Source organism: Nothobranchius furzeri, chromosome 15, assembly GCF_043380555.1.
Source record: "Nothobranchius furzeri strain GRZ-AD chromosome 15, NfurGRZ-RIMD1, whole genome shotgun sequence".
NCBI lineage: Eukaryota > Metazoa > Chordata > Actinopteri > Cyprinodontiformes > Nothobranchiidae > Nothobranchius > Nothobranchius furzeri.
The window spans coordinates 61,184,871-61,197,962 of NC_091755.1; the positions used below are offsets into that span (position 1 = coordinate 61,184,871).

The 13,092-nt window shown below is 40.3% G+C and overlaps 1 protein-coding gene across 1 annotated transcript in view; it reads right to left on the minus strand.

The window, feature by feature from the left end:
• kcnd3 (potassium voltage-gated channel, Shal-related subfamily, member 3) overlaps positions 1-12,784 on the minus strand; it is a 166,399-nt gene extending 153,615 nt beyond the window's left edge. The window contains exons 1-3 of the mRNA XM_015968024.3: positions 12,574-12,784; positions 12,404-12,487; positions 10,379-11,558 (exon numbers count right to left, since the gene is read on the minus strand). Of these exons, the coding sequence (XP_015823510.3) occupies positions 10,379-11,481 (1,103 nt within the window). The 5' untranslated portion in view covers positions 11,482-11,558; positions 12,404-12,487; positions 12,574-12,784. The remainder of the gene's footprint in view (positions 1-10,378; positions 11,559-12,403; positions 12,488-12,573) is intronic.
• Between the last annotated feature and the right edge of the window lie 308 nt (positions 12,785-13,092).

The window sequence follows — 13,092 nt, forward strand, 5'->3', positions numbered from 1 at the left end:
AGAAACAGAAAGTTCAACATTCATCTCGGTTTTTTACGTAAGACAGAGGAATAAATCCTGTTCCCCCAAACCCTTGTAGCATATGCATAACTTCTACTAATGTTCCCCTGCCATTAATCACACTTCGGAAAACTCTTTGCAAGCAAGCAGATCAGTATTGACCTTAAAATGAAGAGGTTGCAAACAGATAACTGCTTTCATAAATCCAAGATAATGGGTCAGTGACATCACATTAGGTCATACTCATATCACACATTTTAATTAACGTCCCTGACAACAACTGTCACATATCTCTCTAATGCTCAAATTCCCGCTCGCATTGATGTTTTGTTCCGTACAAGCTGCTGGCTCCAACATATTTGATGGCAAAAAGGGCAAAAAAGACGTGTTTTGTACACACACAATAATTTACACTCACACTGTAAAAAAAGGAATGCCTGCACCAAAGTCAACATAATGTGTGAGAGGTTTTTCTTCTGGTTGTCTAGGAGACACAGAGCAACACCATTGATCCTCAAGGCTTAGCGATCAAAAAGCAGCTGGCTTCTGATAAGCACATTTAATCACACACACGCATAGCTATGCTAATGAGTACAACACAACACTCCTGCTCTTATCTAGAGTTCATCAATTGGAGCAGCCTAATGACTCCTCAAAGATGGCGATGTGCACAGAAAGCAGCTGACATATTATGAAAAACAGACCAAAACAATATTTGCAACAACTATTTTTCTTTCTTTTTCAGAACAAATTCTGTTTATTTTAATCAAACTGCTGCTTTAATTTTCCTCAAACAAATGTAACCCTTTCTTTCCACCAGATGCAAATGCAGCATGTAATGTGAGAGCAGCGTTTTACCTGCAAGCTCATTCCCAACCGGGAGCGTTTCACATGTGAAATGGGAGCAAAAGCGTTCCGCACAGCTGATCCCATGAGGTCACAAAATCACGGGAGAATTGCAAAACCACGTGTGATTTCAGAAGTCCACGCAATATAAAGCAAGGAGAAAAACAGCTGCATGCATCCAAAAAGGGCTGTGGTTTATGTTAGGTTTACATCTGCTACGAGGGTTTCACAGGAAATGATGTACTGCACGTGACTATTATTTAGAACATTTTGGGATGTTCAACACTGCCTTGATGTTTGACTTCCTGTCTGGCTTGATCTGAAATGTGGCGTTTGACGTGTTTTTAAGCATAAGCTTGTAAAAATAGACTCGAAACATAATGACATTGTCCGTTCGCTTCTGGGACACGTTCTAAACGTCACACTTGGCTGTCGGTGGAAAGGAACATGTTCACTATGACTATTTCCTGCTATTTCAGCTGTTAACATTATTTTTTGTCTAAGTGTTTTTCTCCCCAGAAGAAGCTACTGTACAATGGTGTACTGCTTAGCTGTGGTGGCCTCATGGAGGGGGCCATCGGCTTGAACACTGCTTCTATCCACTTAAACATTCTCCGTCTCCTGATAATAACATTTTATTTTCTATGACATTGAATGTGCTACTACTAGTTTACCCATTTAATTATAGATTCACTAGGATAAATACAATAAAGTATCTCTCACTAAATAGAATATTTACTAAGAAATCCCAATGTAACCATAGAAACACTTGTTACGTGCAGTGCCCCTTTTCGGCGACAAGGAGGCCTCAGTGGCTTCTGCCTCGCCTGTCTCCCGGTGCTCAGCTGTGAGTAATTGGGAAATCACTTGTCAGCTGTTAAAAGCTGCTCTCTTGCTCTCAGTCAGTGAAAAGGTACAGGGAAGTGTGGGCACGAAGGTGTTCATACTGCTCTCTTCTCCTCGTGTGCTTGTGTGTGTGTGTGTTAGCTTTGAGATACTTCGGTGATTTAGTGATTTAGACTCGTGATAATTAGGATTTCTGGTACTGTGACTTTGGACTGGCCTTCGACTCCCCCTTTTTGGATTTCCCCCGAGCGTCTCTGCTTACCAGGACGTCTCTAGTTAAATTTAGTGTTTTGGTGTATTTATATTGAATATTTTAGTTATATACTTTTCCTCCTCCCAGCCCTTTTGGCTCGGCACTTTATGTTAATCCTTTTTCCCTTTTGTAGGCTCTTTGTGTTTAATAAAAATCTTTTTGTTGGAGACACATTCACTTTGTTATTATTACATCTGCACACAACATCTCTTACTCCCTCCTACACATCACTCCTAGCGAGCTGAGGGACGTAACACACTACTTGGTATATATGGTGTGTGTGTGTGTGTGTGTGTGTGTGTGTGTGTGTGTGTGTGTGTGTGTGTGTGTGTGTGTGTGTGTGTGTGTGTGTGTGTGTGTGTGTGTGTGTGTGTGTGTGTGTGTGTTCTCGATCCCCAGTGAGCCGTGGTGGATGGCTGCTTATACTGAGCCAGAATCCTCTGGAGGTTTCTTCCTTTTAAAAGGGAGTTTTCCTCTCCACTGTCACTAAATGCTTGCTTAGTATGAGTATTGCTGTAAAGACTTTGACACTAGTCAGTGGCTTGATGCAATTAGTTGGGTTCCTTATATGGGAAAGTTTTTTACTGACTGGCTTAATGAACTGACCTGTATTGGAATGATTACCATGTGAAGTGCCTTGAGACAAATCTTGTCGTGATTTGGCGCTACATAAACAAACTTGAATTGAATTGAATTGGTGGCTAATTGCTTCGTAGTACACTTCACTGCTGTTGTGCACTGCTTTCACATCCAGTGGAAAAGAAGAGCTAAGCACAGTGGTTAAAAAAAACAGCTCAGTGAGGAAAACTGTAAATAAAATAATTTTTAAAACCTCAAAATAAATAAAAAACATTAAAAAATATAAAAAAAATAACAAACCATTATTTATATAAAAATCTTTATTCTCTTCCTCTGGAATCACACTCGTTTCACCCGAGTTCTTTTTAAACAGATTGCAGTTAAATCAGCAGCTACGTTTATGTGCTCCAACTAGCTGCCCCTGAATCTGAGGAGCTCCTACTTTCTGACCTTTGATATAAATGCAATAGAATACAGTTCACCATCTTTCACCTTGTTTCTGGTACATTGAGGACAAAGTGAGCTCAGTATCTTGCTAAAGGAAACTGTGACACGCAGCAGGGCTGGGAACAGAATGGTCGACCTTCTGATTGAAGGACAGCTACTCTAGCCACTGATCCACTGCTGCAAAATACAAGATGTACTAGTTCTTCACTGGCATAGAAATCAATACTGAAGTCTGCCTTCTGGGAAAAAAGGGGCTAAAGCTTGTCTAAAAGGCCAAAAGGTTTGCTATAAGAATATTTGATAGAAATCAGTATAGCAATCTGAGGAATCACTCCTCTTGTGCACAATAAAGTCTGAATCTATGTGTTATAGTGTTAGAAAGAAATGTAAAAATGCCACAAAGTCATTTATGCTCAAAACACCAAACATGCAGTGCAAAAATATGACAGAGTCTAGCCTACTGCTGCTAGCAGCTGTTAATTTAACTTGTTTCAGACATGAACTGCAACTTCATTTGCATCTTATGCTGCAACATAAATTACATCAGGTTGAAGTTTCTGCTTTTATTAATAAAAAAAGAAGGCATCTATGCATTAGATGAGCTAAAGCCAGCATGGCTTTAGTCTGCAATTGTAGGCAAGAAATTAACAAAAATAGCAGTGAGCAAGTCTAAAAATATTCTCATGGGTTTTCCAATCCATCATATGGGTCACAGGAATTTTAAACATGTTTTAAAGATTTGTAAGACTTTTTTTTTTCTCTGAAATTAGTCACAGAAATGTCATAGGCCCCTGAAACGCTTTTGAATTTGGTTTCTATAAGTCAGGAAGAGAAAAGCATGAAAAACATGTTTTGGAGAGGTCGGTGACAGGAACATGCACACATTTTCTCAGTGTCCCAATTCAGTTTAGACATGTTGGATGGTAATACAAGAAGCAATTCCAGCAAAAAAATGTGGTTGTTCTTTTTTGCAATTTTGCCCTCTCCAACATTTTGTGGCTTGGTGAGATCTTACCTAAAATAATGTTAAATGTTAAAATAAAGTTATTTAAAATAATCCACTAAATTTAGAACTGCTGTTTTTCCAGTTTTCTCCTAAATAAATCCTAAATGGTCATCAATCCTGTCTTAAATGGGCAGCAGTAGCTCAGAAGGTATAGCGGATTGTCCATGAATCGGAGGGTTGTAGGATCGATCCCAGCTCCCAGCAGAGAATGCTGCTGTTGTGTCCTTGGGCAAAACACTTAACCCACCTTGCCTGCTGATGGTGATCGGAGGGACCGGTGGTGCCAGTGCTCAGCAGCCTCGCTTCTGTCACTGCACCCCAGGGCAGCTGTGTATACACTGTAGCTCATCATCACCAGTGTGCGAATGTGTGTGTGGGTGAATGACTTACTGTGTTGTAAAGCACCTTGGGGGGTTGCAGAACCCTAATGCTATACAAACACAGGCCATCTCCCATTTACCAAATATCTTGTCTTCCTTATTAAACAGATAATATTAAGATAAACATTAATATGCTGTGCAACAGTATTAAATGTCCCTGTGAAACAAGGAAATCATGGTGACCACTGAGCACACATGTAGATTAAAGGAATCATTAAGCAGAGATTTAGCCTCAAGGATTTTTTGGTCACTCTGTTATTGTGATTACTTTAATGAGTTGATGCTGCCCTTTGTTCATAGAAATTTAGACAAAAACTAAGATTGGTCCAAAAGTTAAATATTTGTAGTCTTCTCAACCTAGATATTAATGTTATAGATATTGAAATGGATGCAAAAATATAAAATGAGACAATGAAAGAATCTAACCTCAGATATCTGCCTTGTTTGTCCTTCTGACATAAATAATAAGAGGCAAACAGCTGCTTCAGCAGCAAAGTGAGTCTTACCCCAGGATCAAAATGGTGTTATTGCTCACTGATGTGTCAGATTATAGTGGTTATGCTCTACAGAGTGATGAGTCTAAGCAAATCTGCAAAAACATTGAAATATTCTCCCTTTCATTAAGTGGCCCCAAACAAACAAAATGTGTTTTCATGTCACTTTTAATTTTGTGTATTTTTCTGTTTTACTACCCAATTAAAACCACAATCAGGCATACATGATATGCTTAATTACAATAAGAACACTGTCAACAACCTGCTATTCTTACCAAAAGGATCTCTAAAAGCAAGTTTAAAATTATTATATTAGAACAACTCAAGAGATTTAAACAATGTCAGCAAATCTGTGTCCATCTGCGTCAATCAGAGTCTCATCTGTCAGTATTTTCCATCTTAAACCAGGTTACAGTGTTCTAAAAAGTCATTTCACTCCTGAACCTAACAGCAGAACACACATTTTCTAAAATAGTTTGATATAGATGGGTTTCTGTTAGGTGCCCAAAAAAAGCAGTGTTCACCACAATTTGTTTGGCAGAAACAGATGATGAGGCATTTAATGCCAAAGAAGATGGTCAGAAAATGTGTCCTAAGGGAATCACAGTCCTGGTAGCAGAAGATTGTGTATCTTTATCAGCAAATAGGCGTCTAAAACATACTGATTTTCTCAAAATGCCAAATTCTTACCTTGAATGATAAAAAGCTATTCCTGCAAACTTGTATGCATTTTTCTATAAGATGGAGAATTCGACTGATGTTTAAATAGAAGACAACTGCGCCACTTTTATACATATCTGAACAAATGATGGCAAAAAAACATGCCTTTATTTGGTGATTTTTTTTAATTCATATTTGACAGGAAAAATATGAATTTATTGCAGCAACAACCAGTTATGTCTGAGGTTGGGAGTGGGAGTAATTTCTGTAATGTGTGGCAGATTGTAAAGTAGCCCTGTTGTGAATCATTTCTTTGATTTTGAGCCAAAGATACTAACCCATAACCATTAGTGTCAGAATGTCAGATACAAAACGCTGAGACAGAAAGCTGAAGACGTTCCCACAAGTCTCAAGCATTAAATATGGATTTATGATGATAAATATTTAGCTAAGTTAATTACAATCCTGCCACTGCCAGCTGAGATGTTAGCCCCAAAATCAAAGCTGGCAGGGAACTTCTATTCCCAATCTTGGCTTTCTATTTCAGTCTTGGATCCATTCCTCCAGGGATAAGTCATCAGAAAAGAAGTTTGTTCCATTCTCCACTGGTACTTTTAAAGCAGCCAAATGCTGAATTATCAACATGGATATAGAGGTTAGTTTCATAAATTTTTATTTTTTTGATGAAGTGCATTTAACTATCTTAATTTCCACTAATAACTGATAATTTGGGAATAATCTGAGATTGGAGATTTTAACTGGTGTTGTATAATTTAAACTTGAAGTTCCATTAGTCATCACTGGTGAAATTCATCATCCATTTGACCAATGAGCTGCAGCAGTGGGTGCGCTTGGTAATTATTTGATGGTTTAACCCCCCAATCCAACCCCTTAAAGCTGCTTGTCAAGCAGGGAGGCACTGTGTCCCATTTTACGACCCGACCGGTATTTGAACCCCGATCTCCTAGTCCCACGGCGAACACTCTACCACTAGGCCACTGAGAAGGTGTAATTTGATCAAATTCTAATTCAAAAACTGTAAAAAAGATACGTTTAAAGGACCATTATTAAAGTGATAGTGCAAATGCGTTTTTCTTCATGAGTATGATGAGTTTTTGAAGAGGTGCAGTGAAGGAAAATGCTAAACAAGATACAGGTACTGAGGGAGTATCTCACTCTTTTGTGACTCAATTAGCATTTTAATGGTCAAATTGCCATTTTGAAAAAAAACGGTAAGGTAATTGCATGGTTGATACGACCAAATGATGGTGACTCATGGTGGAGTCTAGAGACACATTATCTCAAATTTAAACTTGCACATATTAAAATGACATTTAATATAGAACACTCTGTGTTTTGTGACTCGGCTGTGATGACAGGTAAGTCACAGAAGTGATTACAGCACCAAGTGAGGAAGTATATGAATTAGGGATGTTCCAATCATGTTCTCTTTGCTCCCAATCTGATTCCGGGCCATTTGATTTTGAGTATCTGCTGACACCGTGTCCTGATCAGATACTTTTCAAAAAATCATTACAATAAGAAGAAAACACAACCAAGTTGTCCTGTTAGTTTCACTTTGACTTGTTTGGGAAGTACACTGATTAGAAAAAAAGTGTTTAAATTATGAGTAGCAGCATTGCTCTTATTTCAAGTTGTTTACTCCCTCAATGCGCAGCTACATTTGGCGATGCACGTTCCCACAGCGGAGCAGGGTCTTGGGAGGCAGGGTAACTTTTCCCTGCATGACACCTGTAGCTCCGGTGCTGCAGGAGAACAAGAAACAATGTTTTGCAGTCTGTTGTTTCTCTTTGTTTATTAGCGTATCTTTCTCTGTCAGCTGGCTTCTCGTCTTTGTGTGTGTTCACTGTGAACTGGGACTGTTAGTGGCAAACTGGGAATTGATGGGGACAGGTGAAGGGAAAAGCCGAAAGTGAGAAAAGCAGCAAATCATGGAACATTTTAGCTTTCCTGAGGAGACACGTTAGCTTTGTGTTAGCCTTTTGCTAACAACTGCATCTTAGTGTCTGAAGTGCCTGCCGTAAATTGTGTGACGTGTTGTTTTCCTACAAAAAAACAAATAGTAAAGGAACTAACTGAAGTTAAAACTAAGCCATTGTTATTCCATTTCTATTTCTATCTCAGGATGAATTTTTAAAAAGTCATGTTTGTTTGAAAAGGTTCAATCCAAGCTTTTTCTCCCGATGCGATTCTTTTAAAATCACATGATCTGGCCCAATTTGTGATCACATGATTAGATCAGAGAATATAAATAGATGCTAAAATAACTGACAGAAAAATACATTTAGTCTTATCACACAGCGTGTCATGGTCTAATGGTTAGATAGGAATAAAGCCAGAACAATTAAGTCAAATGTGTTTCCGTTAATTTGTGGTTTTATTTCTACATTTGTGCAAAAAAAATAAAAATAAAATACTGTGAGTCATGAAGTCTTGATGAACCATATCAACTAGCTGTTGTTCAGCTGAGGAAGTGTGCCACAAAAACACATTAAATCTGTTTTCTTCTTAAAGTTCCCAAGTATATTTAACTTAATATAACAAAAGGTTAAAGATAATAAAACATCCATCCTTCATCATCTGATCTCTGGGCAATCAGGCAGGGAACACCCTGGACAGGTGGCCAGTCCATCGCAGGGCAACACAGAGACACACAGGAAAAAGAACCATGCATGCACACACTCACATCTAAAGACAATTTAAAGAGACCAGTCACCCTGACAGTCATGTTTTTGGACTGTGGGAGGAAGCCGGAGTACCCAGAGAGAATCCGCGCATGCACAGGGAGAACGTGCAGAGAGACCCCAGGCTGGGATTTGAACCCAGGACCTTCCTGCTGCAAGGCAACAGCCCAATATTAAAACAACACTGCTTAAATTAATTTAACGAACAAGAAATCAACTAAATCTATCAGATGCATTAAATGTCTTTGATTCAGCCTAAGCATTGTTCTTGTGTGTTTGCATGCCTCATTTGCAGGACTTGAATCGAACTTTTAACACTTCAAAGACAGTAGTTGGTAGATCTTTAAGTCGCACTCCGCTTCCTTTCTGTTTCAACATAAATTGGTCATTAAAGTAACTTTTATTCCCAGGAAGAACTAACTGGGACTTAAAATTGCTCCTCACCTGGTATTTCAATTTAATCTGAGAGTGACAGTGAAGCACCAAGCACCAAGAGGGAGAAAAAAAGTCAAGAAAGTTATAATCTAAGGGAACTGGAATCTATTTTTAATTAAAAAACACAGATTTCACGGAAAGCATGCATGCTGCAAAATACAAAAACATCAGTATGTGTCACTGTGTGTTTATAAAAGTGCAAATTCATAGAAAGTGGTATTCTGCACTTCTGTGTGTTTTTGACGTAGACTGTAAGCAGAGACCAGAATGTCAGGAAGGTTTACATTAGTCAGCAGATGCAGTGGGCCACATCATTAGTCACTCTGACACCCTCTTCTGGCCTCGGCTTTATTGACGAGACAAAGCCCAACAGCTAACCTTCACTAACACACACATTAGGGCAAGCACAGCCACACTAACGCTGGCTCTGATTCTTTCTTGGAAGCAACAGGAGACTGATTTAGCATCTCATGTGAGAAGTGACAGGTACGATGACTGAGTGTCGAGCTAGGATGTATGGTAACACAAGCTGCTGCGTGTCCTGATTATTAACCAGCAGAGCAGAAAACATCCACAGATCAATGGTTATTTGTTTATCTGTAGACCAGACAACCAATCCAGTAACAGATATGTGCATGACACCAGGTCTTCTGTGCAGGTTATGAATGGCAGCGCATGATGACTGGATGCCAAATGTGTCACAGCAATGAGCTCAGAGCCGTGTATGGTCTCAGTGACTCTGACATTTAGCAGGATGCTGCGATTTATCAGCTTCTCTGTCTGAGTCACACAGAAAACGGGGCAGTCATAAAGCACAACACCATTAGGCTTAATAGCACCACATCACACAACTGTCAGTGTGTGAGAGAGTAGTAATGTATGATCACATGAAAATTAAGAAAAACATTTAGAAAGAAAACAGCTAATCAGTGCAACAAAACACTAATTTATTTATTTATTTTTTGTGAATTTCTATTAGAGCCCGTTTACAGCCGCCTGTGCTAATGGGTTAATTAGGCCTTAACGGTTCTGAAATGGCCTTAAAACTTTGTCTGCTGACAACAATAATCTCTGCTAGTAATCTAATGCAAATAATTGAATCTTGTTTAATAGGCAGAATTCTGATTATCTGCATCACAGCCTTCACCTCAAAGCATTTCAAGGTCAGCAACCAGAAACTCAGAGTTGAGTTAAGTAGGAGTGGTGCTTCCTGTATGCAGAGTCCCTCTCGGTCGACTCTGAGAGTATTTCTGCTAACCACAGGGCACATCGTAACCAGAGGTAATGGTATAATCTGTTCCTCCATTTCCCTTCTAAGGTTTTGTTTCACTAAGATGCGTTCAGCTTTCTATCCCCTACTTTTTGTCTGTATTCTACTTATCAGTGATGTTCGAAGGGTTCGCAGTGGCAGTCGTTACTGAGAGGGAGTATCTGCTTTTCCTTGAACAACGTGATCCTGAAAAAAGCAACGCTGTGAGCAGAGATTGCTGAAGAGCCTTTTTTTCTGTTTCCTATAAATTTGCGAAGTTTAAAGTAAGTGTCCTGGACAACATGGATCTAACTTTTGAAACACTTCTGAACTACAAAAATCAGACATTTTACGTAAAACCGAATGCATTTATAGATCCGTGTGCACCCTCGCACAAAAGCATGCATTCACACATAAACGTGCGCACCAACAGAGCAAGTCAAAATCAGAAAAAAAGAAGTGCCTGCTCTGCTCTTACCCGAGTGTTGTCATAGTAACGATGGTGTACCAGAAGGAGGCAGGGATGCTGGTAAATTTGCTGGAGCTTGAACCCTTCTCTGCGTAGAACATGACAGTGGCAAAGATAATTATGGCCATTGTAAGGGAGAAGAGCAGAAAGCCCAGCTCTGAAGCACAGCTCTTTAGCGTGTAGCCGAGGATGCGCAGGCCCTGCGAGTGGCGGGAGAACTTAAAGATTCGGAACACACGGAAAACCCGAAGAGTCACAAAAGCCCCGCTCACGTCCTCATTGTCGGTCATCACCAGTCCAATGTAGTAGGGTAGGATGGCCACCACGTCGATGATGCTCATGACGGATCTCATGAAACGGTAGCGGTTGGGCGCAGCAAACAAGCGCATCAGGTACTCCACGGTGAAGATCATCACACAGGCTGTGTCCATGCAGAAAAAGGCCACGGTGTAGCGCTCACCACATGGCACTTCCTTCTGGTTGGGTGCCGAGCCACAGGGCACCGTTTCCACGACATTAGTGATGACGGAGACAGCAATGAAGAAGCCAGTGACATAGTAGAAGACCAAAGCCATTGTTGAAGTGTGAGGGTTTTCAAAGGCCCGCCACATGGTCTCTCTGAAGGTCATGTTAGGTAACTTAGCATCTTTGTTGTCCTCCTGGTCATCCATGAGGCGCTCTGCATTCTCCCTCTTCCTGTCTTTGTACTCTTCATAACAGCAGTCTCCTATGATCTCTGGAACGATACCAAAGAAAGCCAGCTCCTCGTCATAAGAGGAGATGCACTCGTAGCGCGGATAGTGGAGCTTGCCTGTGCGATAGAAGTTGAGGACACTGCGAAACACGTCGGGATCACGATCAAAAAAGTACTCTTTGGTGTCTTCGTTGTAGAAGAACTCCTTCTCAGAGCTGCCGAGGAGAGTGTCTGGATAACGATCCAGCGTGTTCCTCCAGGTCTGGAAGCGCCGTCCACTAACGTTAAGAACTATCAGCTCATCCTGTCTCTTGTTCTTCTCAGCAGGCGCAACAGGCATGGGCAAATTGGCCACAGGCATCCAGCCAATGGCTGCAGCCCGGGCAAATGGAAGCCATGCCGCTACTCCCGCCGCCATGGTGTGTCTGGCTTGGGGCGTAGGGGGGAACAAGTCCAGCACCTTCACAACCAGCTTGACTTCAGCTTATTCAACATCTGGAGGAGAGAGAGGGACTCTTTAGTTCAATTCAATTCAAAAATATTTTATTAATCCCAGAGGGAGATTAAAGTTTCAGTACACACATTTCAGCGATCAGACATACATGGGCAAGACACATGACAAGAATTGGTTACTGTGGTCATTCGCAACCCGCGTCGTGCTACTGTAACAGTCTTGTGAGAATGGGAAGCATGAAATTTATTTTTTAATAGATAAAGGAGAAAACTAATATCTCAATAAAAATATATGATTGGGTAAAAAAGTCAAATCCTGAAAGTGTGTAATTAGTAGACTATCAGGTAAAACTACATTCTAACATTGCTCATATGAAACCTACCCTATAAACGCAGATCTGTTTGATACAGTAAGTTTCAGTGGCACAAGAACAAGCTGTACATCCAATTTGACAGACTCCTTTCACTTCAGGGTCATAAATCTCTAAACACCTGTGTGGAGTTGTAACATTATATAAGTTTAAAACATTAAATCAAGTGAAAAGACGACAAAACGGGCTACACTACTTGCTTTACATGAAACTTTAGTTCATTTAAATTGGTCTTTTTAGGTAGAACCCACCAATGGCATACCAAACCTGTTGAGCTGCGTACTTTCAATAAATAAATAAATAAATATTCGTCATGATATAATAAAAAAGTAGAAATACCGGCATTAGATTTTTTCCCTTCCAGATTAACAGATTAATGAAGCTAGTTAACTCTTGAATTTGAGCATCTTGGATCATTCAGCTGCTGAAACCTGAAGGCGCAGTAATCTACAGCGACGCAGAACAGAACAGGTTGGTATATGAGCTCCTAAAACGTAGAAATAAAATAAAACTCACCGGTTAAAAATGTTTCATCCAAAGATACCCGACCGTCGCCTTCAACTCTTCACCGTCGCTTTTGGATGTTATATCTGAAAACGTCTGGAGAATGAAAATAACACCAGGAGAGAAGTTATTCAGCGGAGAAAAGGACGTGGCATAGAGCTGAAGGGACCGCAGAAAAGTACCAGCTGGGTTCATTCCGGTTCCTTAACGCCAGCGGATCCATGAAGAGAGGACTCCGGCGCCAGGACCGCGTTACCTTGGCTTTTCGCGACGAGTGGTGAGAAGAGACGGAGGAGGAGGAGCGCTCTTCCTCCACCTCGTTCGCTCTCTCCCCTCCTCTGCGCAGGGGGGATTCACGGTGAACATAAATCTGGATTAAAAACCATGAAAATAGTTAAAATGGACTACCTTTCATCCTTTTTCTAGAATACAAATCAAGTAGCACCGTTTTTTCAGACAAATAACTTGTTTACTTATCAACAGCGTTTGCGCGTCTGCACAGGTCATATCAACAGGGGCGTAGCTAAGATATCATGGACCCCTTTTGTTAGAATTTACTGGCCCCCTTTCCTTAAATGAACAAAAAAGTGTTACCTTATAAGATTTAGTCTTGGTGTTTACTTATCTATCTTTCAGTAATTAAACAAACATTACGGAGGAACAATTTAACTTCATTTGAGAGTCGTCAACGACAAAACTCC